Source organism: Trichomycterus rosablanca, chromosome 1 (assembly GCF_030014385.1).
Source record: "Trichomycterus rosablanca isolate fTriRos1 chromosome 1, fTriRos1.hap1, whole genome shotgun sequence".
In the NCBI taxonomy this organism is placed as follows: domain Eukaryota; kingdom Metazoa; phylum Chordata; class Actinopteri; order Siluriformes; family Trichomycteridae; genus Trichomycterus; species Trichomycterus rosablanca.
In genome coordinates, this window is record NC_085988.1 from 11196142 (window position 1) to 11211940 (window position 15799).

The 15799-nt window shown below is 37.4% G+C and overlaps 1 protein-coding gene across 1 annotated transcript; it reads right to left on the bottom strand.

Annotated features, from left to right (window-relative positions):
- Window positions 1-7653: 7653 nt before the first annotated feature.
- On the bottom strand, window positions 7654-11293 carry lye (lymphocyte antigen-6, epidermis). Its single transcript, XM_062999849.1, has 3 exons — window positions 11242-11293; window positions 8605-8715; window positions 7654-8128 (listed from the first exon to the last, which is right to left on the bottom strand). Exons 1-3 carry the CDS (start codon window positions 11291-11293, stop codon window positions 7893-7895), a joined length of 399 nt encoding a protein of 132 aa, XP_062855919.1. The 3' UTR covers window positions 7654-7892.
- Between the last annotated feature and the right edge of the window lie 4506 nt (window positions 11294-15799).

Below are 15799 nucleotides of genomic sequence, written 5' to 3' on the forward strand. Positions count from 1 at the left end.
ATTGAAATTTTTGACGCTTTTCTTATTCCATCAGTTGAAAGGATGTTTGGTGATGATGACTTCATTTTTCAAGATGATAATGCATCTTGCCATAGGGCAAAGGACGTGAAAACTTTCCTTCAAGAAAACATATAATGTCAATGGCATGGCCTGCAAATAGTCCGGATCTCAATCCATTTGAAAATCTCTGGTGGAAATTGAAGAAAATGGTCAATGACAAGGTTCCAACCTGCAAAGCTGATCTGGCAACAGCAATAAGAGACAGTTGAAGGCAGATTGATGAAGAATACTGTTTGTCATTAGTTAACTCCATGCCTCAGAGAGTTTAAACCATTATAAAAGCCAGAGGTGGTGCAACAAAGTAATAATGGTGCAGTGTTTTCTAATGATTCCATAATTTTTTCCTCAGATTTGAGTGATTCCATATTTTTTTCCTCTACTTGATCTAAAAAAAAGCAATTGTGACTGACCACAACTATTATATTTGTTTCTTTTTTTATTGTTTCTTAATGCCAGAGGGTTGACAGTTTGAGAAATGATAGTTTTGTTGCATGTCTGTGATTTATTTTTTTTCTACAAAATTAAACAATTGAAAGAACATCTTCCAAGAGTGGTGATTCAATAATTTTTGCCAGGGGTTGTATAACTGTAAGTTAGTTAACGGTTAGAAGGTGGCAGTAAATACTTAATGACTTTATAAGATAATGACGGTAGAATTACTAAGTGAATGCACATGTAACGGGTTGGAAGCATGAATGTGTGTGTGTGTGTGTGTGTGTGTGTTGAGAATAAATGTGCTAAGAGTTAAACAGATTCTCTCTCTCTGCCTGCAATCTCCTTCATCCAATGTATCACAGAGACAGAGGGACTAACATTGTCTTGGATTAACATTATCTGTAGTTATGTTAAAAGTATGTTAAAGTAACATTTAAAACATTTAAAAATGTTTTTGGGTATGTTCTTTAACTTGTATTTAATGTCTTGAGAATATTAAGAAAACTGACAAAAAAACGTTGAAGAAACGTTCTAATAAAACATTCATACGACCAAAATGGAACGTTAAAGGAAACGTTCAGAGGACCTTATTTTAAATGTTCTTAGAACATTCCAAGACAACGTTCCCAGAATGTTAAATTATGGTTAAAAATGAGGTTTAGGTAACGTTCTATGAACGTTTTCATAACTTTAAAAAAACGTTCTGAGAACATCAAGAAAACTGGACAAAATAACGTTGAGGGAACATTCCAATACAACGTTCCCACAAACAAAATGGAACGTTTGGGAAACGTTCTCAGAACGTAATTTTGTTAGCTGGGGTCAGGGACAGTTTGACGGTTTGGACAGCCTGAGGCTAACTGTGTTAGCTTAGTAAGCTAAAACTGTGATGATGTAATATCTGTCTAAATAGAGCGTCTAAATAATCTGCCTTTTGAGTTCAATGACCTATTAGAATCCTCTCTACTGAGGCAACTGATCAGGTAGGAAGTAGGGAGCAGGGCGGGTCACTAGGTTTTCAAGCAGACCCCTAGTCTCACAAATAGGCAAGTGACTTATATTACATTTTTGTTTGAACATATGGAAATATGGTGTTTATTTTGGGACTTATCCACAGTTATGATGTATATCTGACCCATATAGTAAACATAGTGTGTGGTTTGGGACTTAAATATGGTGTGTACTTTTTTACATGTCCACAAGGATTTTTATCTATGATGGTGTTTATAGTAAATATAGTGTAGTGGCCTGATAATAGTTTGTATAAGAATATGGTTTGAGATTTAGGACATGTCCATTGCTGTTTATAGCATACTGCTTAAATAGGGTGTGTGATTTAAGACCTACAGTAAACAGGGTGTGTGGTTTAGGAAAGATCCACAATGTTGATGTAAATATAGCCTGTATGGTGAGTAGAGTTTGTGATTTGGAACACGTCCAAATTGTTGGCTTTTGGTGGTTGAACACCATGTACTGATGATGTTGAGGCACTTGTGATGCTCCATAACAAACACTGGATGGCGCCACGGACCAGAACGTTTTCGACAAGCCCAGCCAGACTGGAGTTTGGCTGTTTGGAGCTCATCATGTCTGTACAGAGAAAATAAAAAATAACAATAGATTTGTTGTTGTGGAGCTGAAACGTGGTGTAGTGTAGTTTGTACCCAGGCGGGGTGTTACAGGGCACAGAACAGACACACACACACACACACTGGTTTTATTTGGTGTGTTTTCCTTCCAGCTGGACTACTGTGCTTTCACTGTGGAAACTTTTACCCAGAAACCTTCACCAACAAAGTGCTTTTTCCACCTCTTTATTCTCTCTGCTGTTTATTTCTGACTCCCGTCTCCTTCTCCACTGGAAAGTCTCTAATGTTTGTTTGTTTCATAGCTCTCTTTGCCAATCTATTTTCTTTTAATTAGTTAAGAAGCCTAAATGTTTGGAAGATTTTTATGGACCCAAAAACTAAAATAAATAAATGGTTTCTTCTCCTGAATGGTCCATCCTTCTTAAATTCTTTATTTTTATATTTATCAGAGCCATTTTCTGCTTTTTCCTCCCGATAAAGCCTCTCTTGATCAGTCATTTTCATTTCCCCTATTGTAAAGTGTGGAAAAAAATGCTGCAAAGTAAGTTAAACAGAAGCGTTAATAGTTTATTTTGGTCAGTTAACAAAATGCAAAATGAATGAATGAAGTGAAGTGAATTTGCTGTGACCTTCCTGCATCAGTTCCTAGGTACACTTGCACACGATTTTTTAAGGAACTTTTGGCAGGGAGGTTGTTCCACACATCTTGGAGAACTAACCACAGATCTTCTGTGAATGTAGACTTGCTTAGATCCTTCTGTCTCTTCATGTAATCCCAGATAGACTCGATGATGTTGAGATCAGGGCTCTGTGTGAGCCTCATTTTTATCTCTGAATGAAGGTGCTGGTGGAACTGGTGAGGCTAAAACATTTTAACTTAATAAATAGGAGAGCTGTCTACATACTTTTGGACATGTCTCATATTCTATCCTACCGCTGCTTGCACCACCCCCTAATCGACCCCCTGATTGAGTATCCTACCTGCCAGAGGCGGAGTCTCTGAGTCACAGAGAACTGTTAACTCAGAGAACTGTTATAGCCAGGAATCCTTCACCCCTCGTGCAGTCACTTCGACCCGCCAGCAGAGGTCGCGTTTACAGCAGTAATGAGAAATCTGCTTGTATTTACAGCACTGATGTTTCAGAACATTCATTTATTTCTGGACACCTGACTATAAGCTTGTTGGACATCCAATTTCAAGACCATAAGCATTAACATGGAGTCGCCCCTATTAGCTTCCAGTCTTCTAGGAAGGCTTTTTCTAAGAATTTGGAGTGTCTCTGTGAGAATTTGTGTAACTGAGGATTTGTGAGGTCAGACACCAAAGGAGACTTGGACCAGAAGGCCTGGATGCAGTCGGGGTTTTAATTGAACCAAAGGTGTTCAGTTGGGTTGAGATCAGGTTCAGAGTTCCATCACACCAGACATGACAGCCCAGAACTGGCTTGTTGCTTGTCCAAATACTTTTGACCATATAGTGTACTTTTAGCATGAGCCGCTTATTAACCCGGTTATTTAGTGCTTTCTCTTGCAGCTTTGCTGATATGCTATTTTTATTTATTTATTTATTTTCTCTCTTTTTAGCGTGTCCAATTTTTAAAATTGCATTATGCTTCCTCTCTACTGGCGCTGACCCCCGCCCCGACTGAGGAGAGCGAACTGACACACGCCCCCCCGACATGAGTGCAGTAGCCGACTGCATCTTTTCAGCTGCACGAGGCGAGTTCATATGTGGATCAGCCTTGTGTACGGAGAGCCACACCCTGATCAGCATTATTCCTCTAATCAGCCAGCAGAGGTCGTAATTGCATCAATTATGAGGTCCCTATCCGGCTCCCTTCCCTGTATGAAAAACAGCCAAACGTTGTTCATATAGCCGCCCAGCCCAGCAGGATGGCAGATCTGAGATTCGATACGATGTATTCGAAATCCCAGCTCTGGTGTGCTAGCGTATTTTACCGCTCCACCACCTGAGTGGCCAGTTTTTATTTTTCATTTTGATTTTTGTCATGTAAAACAGTTAAAAGGGTGTGGTGACGTTTGGAATGTCACGTGGAGGAGAATCAGGTCACACGGCTTATAAAAACTGGGTTTCTGTTTTTCTGTTTTAGGAATTTACTTAGGAATGGCATGTACAGTTTAGCCCTGGGCTTTTGAGTAGCATACAATTTAAAAAATGCAATCAGACAGCAGAACAGCATGAAACTTAGTCTAAAGAATATTTGTTTATTATTTAAGGAGCAAACAACAAATTGGTGAGAAAAATATTGAGATGTTTAAAAACAGCGTTCCTCAAAGAAGACTGGAAAAGATTTGAGTATCTTTGAAACACTTGGAAGAAGAACAGACGGGTAAAAGCTCTCTGTCCCTCCAACTTTTCTTATAATGCACACTGTTTTTGTTCATGTCTTTATTTATTTACATTTACATTTTCAGCATTTAGCAGACGCTTTTATCCAAAGCGACTTACACAATGAGCTGAACACAATGAGCAATTGAGGGTTAAGGGCCTTGCTCAGGGACCCAACAGTGGCAACTTGGTGGTGGCGGGGCTTGAACCGGCAACCTTGTGTTTACTAGTCCAGAACCTTAACCACTGAGCTATCACTGGCCCTTATAAACCTTATTTATATTTATAGTCCTGTCACTTGCACGACACCCTAACTGGCTGAAAAGTGAATAATTGTAGCCCTGGCCAGTGGTGGATTTTGATAAAGAGCTTTAAGCACATACAGAGGAACACGCTATACTCTCTGTATTCCTCTTACATCATCCTACACCCCCGAGAAGAGGGCATGTCTAAATTCTCGAACGTCTTAAAATGCTCCTACTGAGGCGCCTTAATTCTGAGTGATGATCTGACTGAATAATGAGGGAGCGTCCGGCGCTTCCTTAGCGCTGAAGGCAATCCCATCATTCAGTGCGGCACGACTTTTCTTACAAACAATTACACAGTGGATGAATGCAAAACAACCAACAGAGTTCCGTTCAAATGAAAATAAATTATCATTAATGTTTGAACAGTGGTGGTTATTCTGTCCCTCTGTGTGTGTTTGTGTTTATGAGTGATGTTGTGTGTTGTATGATGACCGATATTGGGGGCTCCCATTTAAAGCACTGTGGTTCAATGTCAGCCATTTTCACAGGCATGATGGATGACAGAGTTCCATCCAGAGCCAACGTGTTCCTGGTTTTGGTTTTATTAAGCACCACAATGGAAAAAACCCTCTCTGCATCTGCATTTGAGTGTGGCAGAACTAATACCAGTTTGGCAATTGTAGACAGCCTCGGAAATCTGCTCATACCAGTCACCTTTGAAAAGAATGAACCAAGGAAGCCTAATTACACTCCTACATATTTTTATTTTATATTTTGCAGTTATTAAGTTGCTCATGTCAATGGGTGTGTGCTGAGTATAGGTCTTATACAAAGAGTAGTAAAACTATAATAACTATAGTAACTACTGAAAGATTAAAATAAATGAAGATATTACCTGATGATCCTGACGGTTCTCTTCCACCTCCAGCTCGTCTACAACTATGTGCACAGACCTCACCCAGCAACAAGAAATTCTATTTTTCTGATTGACTGATAGGTCGCTAATTCAAGACGGCTGTATGAGCGCAGTCTGCCTTTGACTCGTGTGTAGGATAGGATATAGTCATTTCTGTGCGGCGAAGTTAATCATTTTCAGAAACTAAACCTTGGTGTGTCAAAAGTAATTGGACCCAACTGTTAATTAAATCTAGTTAATCTGTTTATTGATTAACCAAGAGGCGACGACTTTATACTTTATTTCAGTGTTTTGTATTATAGAATATTCAACAATATGGACAAAAGTATTGGGACGCACCTTCTAATTATTGAATTTATGTGTTTAAGCCGCAACAGTTGCTAACAGGTGAAATAAATCAATTCTGTAAAGGAAATACTATGCTTCTAACTTTGCAGCAGCAGTTTAGGGAAGGTCCTTTCCTGTTCCAGCATGAGTCCTGACCTCAGCACCACCCAACAGCTCTGGAATAAACTGGAACGTCAACATCAGTGCCCAGTCATACAAACGCTGTCATGTTTTGACTGAACGGGCACAAATTCCAACAGGCACACTTCAAAGTCTTGTGAGAAGCCTTGTCAGAAGAGCGGCTGTCGTTCTACCTGAAAGGATCACACCGAGGTCACTCTGTTTGGGGCACCCAGCAAACTCATGGTCAGGTGTCCAAATACTTTTGACCATATAGCGCATATATAAAAAAATAGAAGAGATCAGGAATGACAACACTTTGCAGGACTGATGTATTTGTTCTGTGGGGTGTTTTTATATCTTATAATCCTGTTTTATATCTTCCAATCTAGTCCATAAGGCCTGTCAGACATCCTATTAGTAAACCATGAGCGTAATACTCCCGCCTTGCTCCTTCATATCTATAACAGCCTCCGCTCCTCTGGGTTTGGGAGTTTATTTGTGAAAATGAAGTCAGGCACCGATGTTGAATGAGAAGGCATGACTCACGACTCGTGACTCGCAAAAAATGACTTGTGGACAACAAAAGTCAGCAACATTAGTTTCGTGTGACAATTATATATTTATATATATGATCCGACTTCATTCTGATCGTGTCATTATCTGCTCTCAAATAATAATAACGCTCCGGCCGTCTTAACCTGCAACGCACGCAATGGGTAAATGTTCCAGCCAGCTTCCGGCGTAGTGATGAAGCGTCTCTCCCTACTCCCTCCTTTGGATTAGAATCTCACTTAAAATGGTGGAATACCCTACGTAGTGCACTTCACAGGAACAGATAATGTGAATGAAACGCTCCTACAGAATTGGCGCTAATTATAAAAAAAAAAAAAAACGCTTTCTGAACCAATCAGAGCTTCTGATTGTAATTGTTAGTAAGAAATGCTGTTATTTGCATTTATTCAGTTTGCGTCACACAGATGACGTGGTAATGAAACGCTTGATCTGCTTTCTAACGAGTTCGTGTTTTACTTCACAACCGGGAAAAGTTTGGAGGTGACTCGTGACTTGACTCGGACTCTAACCTAAAGACTCGTGACTTGACTCGGACTCTAGCCTAAAGACTCGTGACTTGACTCGGACTCTAGCCTAAAGACTCGTGACTTGACTCGGACTCTAGCCTAAAGATTCGTGACTTGACTCGGACTCTAGACTAAATACTCGTGACTCGACTTGGACTCTAGCCTAAAGACTCGTGACGTGACTCGGACTCTAGCCTAAAGACGTGTGACTCGACTCGGACTCATATTTTGTGACTTGTGAACATCTCTGGTTTCCACTGGGGTAGAAGTTGGGGTGATGTGGAAGCCACCGGACTCTCAAAGTGCATCTGTTCACAAGGGCCTTTCCTAAACTGTTAAACTGTGATTTAACTGATCTGATATCTTACACCTGAGTGTTTCCTCACACTACCAGTGATTTGAATCCTATATTTATTATAAATGTTCTAATAAAAACCTCACACAGATGATGAAGATTTTTAAATTGTATTTATTTCATATTTTTACTAAATGAATAAAGATTTATTAAACATTAAACAGAGTTCAAGATATTATCACTATCACTATCATTAAAGAATTAAGGAATTATTACAGCATGAAGAACAGATCGCCTCGTACCATCATTTGCTACATGACAACATTTAGTCATACTCAAGGCCACTTTCTGCAGCGTCACCAGCAACCTCACCTCGTTTGTTTGATTATTAATAGTAATAAAGCATCGTTAGTTCAGTACAGACGTCGATCTCGGGGTCGGTCGGAGTGTGGATGGTGTATATAAGGCGCTCAGTAGACGGACTGGCTCCACAAACAGGCGAGCAGGGCGGCGCTGAGAGCTGCACCGGCGGAGAGCTGCGTGTAGGGGGCAGCATTGGTGGGGTTACACATACTGGTGCTGCAGCACCTCTGACTGATGGTGTACTGGGCGGTCAGGATGCTGCTGGTCACCGTGACGTTGCAATTGGACGAATCTATGCAGCTCTGAGAGGTGAAGCCGAAGAAACCAGAAATACCAGTGAATCCTGAGGAGCAGACGGAGAGGAGAAAGATTAGCGACGTTATGTCTAGATAAATATGAACAAAAGTATTTGGACGCCTGACCGTGAGCTTGTTGGACAGCACATTTCAAGAACATTTCACCTATAAGGCTTCTCACAGGACTTTAAAGTATGTCTGTGGGAATTTGTGCCCATTTAGTCAAAAGATGGCAGCAGTTTTTTTAAACTGAACTTTTCTTCATGTTTTTATAGAACTCGCTCATGCTGGAACAGGAAAGGTCCCTAAACTGTTGCTGCAAACTTGGAAGCAAATAATTCCCTTTATATCATTGATTTATTACACCTGTTAGATATTACCATGGCTGAAACACTTGAATTCAGTAATTAGAAGGGGTGTCCCAATACTTTTGTCCATATAGTGTATTCCAGTTGGATAATTTTTCATATATAATTTTGCACCGGTGTTTAAATACAGCAGACGAGGGCGTGACGACACTTACTGACTGATGTTGTGGTGCACAGGGATGTACTGGTGTTGCACTGGGTGGACGAGGGGTTCATACAAATTCCAAACATCCCCAGAGAGCAGGAATTACAGGTCAGAGACTCGGCTGGAGAGAGAGACAGAGAGAGAACAAAAATAAGAGCATTATCCTTTTGGATAGAAGAAAATGGGCCAAATCTTTAAAAAGAAAAAGAAATAAATAAATAAAAAATAAATAAATAAATAAATAATCAATCAATCAATAAATAATGAATACATAAAAATAATGAAGAAATACATAAATAATAAAAAATTATAATACATAAACAAACTAATAAATAAGTACATAAATACAAAAAATTAAAAATAAATAAATAAAACATAATATCATAATATAGAAAAGTTTTTTTTTGTAAATCGTCATGATCTAAAAAATAAGTCCTTGGTCCTAAAAGCATTATGCATCTAACATTTTAAAGAAGTATATGTTATTAGGGCCATTACACACACACACACACACACACACACACACACACACACACACGAAAACACCCACAATAATGTATAAACATATAGAACATCAAATAATTACACTATAATATTATATTATAATTAGGGCTGTCAAACGATTAAAATTAATTTTAATCGCGATTAATCTCAGAATTTCCTATAGTTAATCGCGATTAATCGCATTTTTTTTAAAAAGAAGAAAACAAGGATTTTTAAGTGAAATTTTACCATTAAAATGGTGAACACATTTTATGCTAAATGTACTTATGTTAAAAACTGCTGGGACAAGAGAAAACTGTAAGGGAGTTTTATTCACTCACATACTAGGCAGTAATACAGGGGTGGGCAATTGAATTTTCCAAAGGGGTCACATAAGAAACTGGGACTGTTGTGGAGGGCCGGACCAATAAGGTGAACTTAATTCTGCTCAATATTAATTTTATCTCTTTATTTACATTTACAGCATTTAGCAGACGCATTTATCCAAAGCAATTTACATTACAGTTACAGTTTACAGTCTGAGCAATTGAGGGTTAAGGGCCTTGCTCAAGGGCCCAACAGCAGCAACCTGGCTGTGGAGGGGCTTGAACCAGCGACCTTCTAATTACTAGTCCAGTACCTTAATCACTAGGCTACAACTGCCCACTCTTTATGAAAAGCAGTAAATTGTACAGTTGTACAATAAGCTGTTAATGTTTAGATGTTACAATCAGAAAATTAGAAGTAGGCAGAGTAAAAACATCAACATTATTTCACTATTTAAACAAACAAATGCAAAAAAACAAAAACAAATGTGAACAAATGTGCAGGTTTTTAAACTTTACACTATTTTGTTTTGAGTCTAATTACCTCATTTGTTTTCCAGTCCTTTGTTACTGTTGGATTTTCTTATTAAAATCACAGAGCTGGTCCTGACTGCTTCAGTTCTGGACGTGTTAAACTTTATAAAAAGTCAGTGTTGCTTTTGCAGTTTAGTTAGTGAAGCTTCAGGTGTGACGCTCCGCATCGTTAATGTTCTTGTATTTCTCTGTTTAGTACCATAACAGCGATTTAGAGACTATATTGTGATCGTTAAACAGCTTTACACCTGACTTCAGTACATAAATACTTCAGAAGTTCACGTCTTGTTAAAAACTCCACCGTCAGTCACACTCAGTTCTGTTCGCATTACAGTGAAGCTGATACACTCGCGCACACGTCAATCCAAACTTGCGGATATTTAAAGACACGGCGCTCCCGTCAAAACAGTCCTGTTATATTGCATGTATGATGTACATTTATTCACATCAAATTTGTAATTGCCAAATAGAACTTGCGTTAATGGCACTATTTTTTTTAATCGCGTTAAATTGAGATTGCGTTAATGCGTTATTATCGCGTTAACTTCGACAGCCCTAATTATAATACTATTACAATTATAATAAAAAAACAATAATAATAAATCAAGGACCCAAATAATAATAATAACAACAATAATCATATTATTAATTATACTAATAATAACAATAACAATAGTAATAATAATAATGATAGTAATCGTCTTTAATTACTATAATTACTAATAATAGTAATTATAGTAATTATCAGTAATAAAAATGATAATAATAACAATAATAATAATATAATAATAATAATAATAATAATAATAATAATGATAATAATACTAGTAATAACAATAATTTTTATTATTATATAATAATAGGTTATATTTTAAACTATATTTTTGATACATTTATATTGTGCATCATAGGACTAAATTTTTACCACTCGTATCATCCTCCTCACTCGTGTTTTGTTCCTAACAGGATCATTACAGCTCCAGTCGGTTAAATCTATCACTAACTTTGTGTCCTAACAGTAAATAAAGACTTTATTTAGGTGTGTAGTTTTTTAATAGCCATCACTAGATTAATGCTTGATTTTAATGTCAGTACGTGACCCCAGTAATAAATAACAGTAATCGTAACATAGTTTTGTTTTAAATAAATAAACTTCTTTAACGGTTTATTTAAAGACGTGTGTTTCAGTCACAGTTACAGCAGAAGTACAGTAAGAGACATGATCTCCTGATTGATTCTGCTGCTATAAATCGATAAAATAATCAATAAATAAAATAAATCCTGATTATTAGTGGTTGTCTTACTGAGAGCGAAGACTCCGACGAGTGCGATGAGTCCGAACAGCACGGCCTTCATCCTGATGCTCAGTTTGTATCAGATACAGTAAATTACAGGAGATGCGTCCTCTCAGGTGGGCTCAGGGTGTACAGGTGAGTTCAGGAGGGCTGTTATATTTATACACACACACACACCCAGACACCCACACACACATATAAACTTACACTGCTTTCACAATGTTGGTAAAGAAATGTGGTTCTTCAGGCTAAGCAGATCCCAAATCCTGTTACTCTTGAAAAACTTGGACAGCGCCGCCCTTCGCCCTCCCAGTTCAGCCTCCCCTAGGAGGGCGCCTGAGAGCATTTCATTTGCATACATCAAACAGCCCAACTTAATCACTTAAGACCTGAGCTTTGATTTTTTTAATGCATTTTTCATCTTCTTTTGCTACCACTGAATGGCAAACAAAAGTGTCCACTTATGGGGACAACAGGTCTAAGTTAAGCAGAATGAGATCTAAGACATAACAAAGACAAAATGTAGCCAATATGTGACAGCAGGGTCAGGTTCTCTCTCGACATCCCTCCAAATAATTGAGCTCAGGTGTTTCGGCCACACCTACACTATACAGACAGAAGTATTGGGACACCCCTTCTAATTTTTGGGAAGTTTAGGGAAGGTCCTTAAAGAAACTCTAGAGTCCTGCACAGAGCCCTGACCTCAGTTTCACTCAACAGCTCTGGAATGAACCAGAACATCAACCGAGAAACATCAATGCCCAGACATACAAATGCTCTCATCTTTTGACTGAATGGGCACAAATTCCCACAGACGTACTCCAAAGTCTTGTGAGAAGCCTTAGATTAGATCACACAGAGGTCACTCTGGTTTAATACCATTTGTATTCGAAATGGGACGTCCATCAAGCTCATGGTCAGATGTCCAAATACTTTTGTCCATATAGTGTATGTTAGCAGAAGTATAAAATCGACTTTTGGCAACAGTTTGGGGAAAGGCCTTCATTTGTTCTAGCATTTTTGCAGCTGTGTACAGAGCGAGGTCCATAAAGACACGGTGTGACAACTTTGTTGTACTTGACCCACTTCAAATCTCTCTAATGCTCTGTTTACTGAATTGTCACAAATTCCCACAGACACACTTCATAATCTTATAAAAAAAAGCACTAGCATAAGGGTACAGACAACTCCCTAATAGTGCCCATGGTTTTGGAATGTAACGTCCACACACTTTCGACCATAAAGTGTACGAAAGTCACATGGAACCCAACACTGACAGGTAAAAGCCAAAAGTATTCGGACACCTGACCGTTTGCTTGTCGTGACCTCTGTGTGATCTTTTCAGATAGAACAACAGCTGCTCTTCTGATTTTGAAGTATGTCTGCACTGTAAAAAATCGGAGGTAACTTCAACTAAAAAAAATAAGTCAACATTCTGCAATCATTTTTTTAAGTAAGCAGACCCTGTCTGTGCAAAGTTTAATTAACTCAAAAAATCAAGTACAACTCAAAGTGCACCAAACTTATTTAATTGTGTTACTGCAAATAACATTTAATGTCCTTAGTACTTGTTAATTTGAGTAGACATTACAAATTGTTGTATGTAATATAAACTCAAACCAATTTAGAATTTAAGTGTACCAAACTTATTTATGTTGCATCAAATAATATTAAAAGGTAATCTGTATTTTTTTTAAATATCAGTTTAAATGGACATGACTTATTATTTCAAGTAATAAAGTTGTGTACATTTTAACCCTTTCTAGTTACTGACGTATACAAAATACATAAAACCACAATCAACAGTAAGATTAACATTGTTGTTTTTTATTTTTTTAATGAAAAATAAATATCTTCATCCACACATGAATCAAAAAGCAATCCACATGTGGCAACATAAACCAATCAGCCATAACATTAAAACCACCCCCTTGTTTCTACATTCATGTCATTTTTTCAGCTTTACTTACCATATAGGAGCACTTTGTAGTTCTACAATTACTGACTGTAGTCCATATGTTTCCCTACATTGTAGAACTACAAAGTGCTTCTATATGGTGGAGCTGATAACCATGGACAGTGAGTGTGGAAACAAGAAGGTGGTTTTGACGTTATGGCTGATCAGTGTATCTGTTCAATAAAATCAAACAAGAATCAACCAGTGCAATACATTCAGCACTGGATTCACACAGATAGCAACAAAGTGCTTCACAAATCAAAAAAAAGTTGGCACAGTATGGAAAATGCAAATAAAATAAAAACAGTGTTTCTTACATTTACTTTGACTTTTATTTAATTGCAGACAGTTTGAACCTTGATATTTTATGTTTTATCAGCTTTATTTCATTTGTTAATAAACCTCCATTCCTGCATTTCAGGCCTGCAACACATTTGGGATGGGGGCAATTTAGAGCTAGTAATGTGGTGAAAAAACACTTAATATTGATGCGAACAGGTGATTTTAAACAGGTGGTTGTAATCATGATTTGGTACAAAGCATTCAGGAAAGTCCCAACTCTTTTTGGAATGTGTTGCAGGTCTGAAATGCAGGAATGGATATTTATTAATAAATGAAATAAAGTTGAGCAGATAAAACATGAAATATCTCAGGTTCATCCTGTCTGACATCAAATAAACGTCAAAGTAAACTCTGTGTTTTTTATTTTGATTTGCTTTTTTCATGCTTTCTGATCTGGGATTGTATGTACAGTTGACCTGACCTTCTGAAAATGATGGACATAAGTCTTTCTTTCCCTGTGGTATGTAAAGTAGGACACAACTGCTAAATTGCCACTGATATTAATCTGTATGATAAAAAATAGACAGACAACTGTTATACACCCTTATGTGTCTATGCTATCTCCTGATTCCGCATCAATATTCAGCACCCATTCATGCTGTATACATGTCTCTAAATTTTAGGAATTAAAAAAATGTTTTTAGCATAAATATTAATATTGGTGACAATTTAGAAGTTGTGCCCTACTTTACATACCACAACAGCTAAACATTTTTTTAAGAAAGAAGGCTTACGTCCATCATTATGCTGAAGTGTCAGGTCTACTGGACATACAAGCCCAAATCAGAAAAAAGTTGGAACGGCATGGAAAAATCAACACTGACACACATCTCTTTAACCATAGGTCACGCATCACATCAATTATCAATCATTAAAGTTGTGAAATTATCACTTCAACATGAACAAATACAAGACAGCCAAACAGGTAAACATTAGTTTTGTAAACTCTTGGCTCAGCAAATGTTAGGAGGTTAAGAGTTCATTTTTAAAAGACTGTACCCTTGCTGAAAAATTGATTCCAAACCCTAAGAAAAACTTTCTGAATGACCTCAAATGTATTTTAAGTATTTAAAGCACAAAAAAAGCCTGAACAGTAGAAGTAAAGCACTCAGCAGATTACTGATGCCTTCCACGACCACATTTTCCTCAAGGATGATAGCAAAGCAAACCACATCTGGTAGAGAACACTAAAAAAAGGGGAAAAATGGAAATTAACAATACTTTAAATCACAAATCACATGCATGGATGTATGCCAAAAATAAATAAACAAAATTGGTATTTACCAAGCAGGTCTTTAAGACAGCATGCACCTCCCTTAAAAAGTGCTGCAGTCTTTCGGTGCATCACAATGGTTGAGGTCTGTAAAAAAAAAAAAAAAAAAAGTGTGTTCAAATATTTGAAAGCAATTTTCTGAAATTCAAAACAGAAACATTACAGTTAATATATAAAAGTACAATTAACTATTTGGTTACATTAAATGGGTATAGTTGGGCATCACACCTGTTCATCAAGTTCAACAAGAAAAGCCTGCATATTTTCTCTAAAGGCTCACCTTCGAACCCAAGAAACTGTTCCTTGAGACTGACTGTGGTTATTCTTTAAAACTCACTGCATATCTACAAAGAAAGAACAAGAACAGAGAACGGTAGTTAATCATTACACAAGATCAGGGCCGGAGTGGGCCCCTTTTTCAGCCCAGGAGTTTCATGCCCAAACCCGGCCCACTTTTCCCATGGAGGAGGAATTTGAATAAATAAAACAGCAGCTAGCTCTTACAATGCCTTTTTATTGGGTATAAATTCAGGTATATGTTGGTTAGTTAACAGAAAACACTTCACTTAAACATGTTTAATTCAACAATCAGATAAAGATTTAAAAGGTAAAAAAAATTGATAAAGATGAAAACGTATTTACATTTGTACAGGAGCAATAAGTTGAAATAAAAATAATTTGAAATTAAAATTGCATTTGTTCTCCCAACAGAGAGGTGCTCTATTGTCAGGTTTACACTAAACTCTTAAGTAGCTTCACTACACACATATTTAGTAGGTTACTTACAGCATCAAAAGCCTCCTAATCAGTGCACTGGTTTCTGCAACTTTATTATTTAGGCTATTTCTCTCCATTTGTTAAAACAAATTAGGACATCTTTCTGAATGTTTGAACAATTTAACACATATGTATATTCTCTACGTTATATTTTACATTAGAAATAACTACCTTAGTTTACATAACTTTGTAAGACTATCCTCTACCTGTCCCTTCAG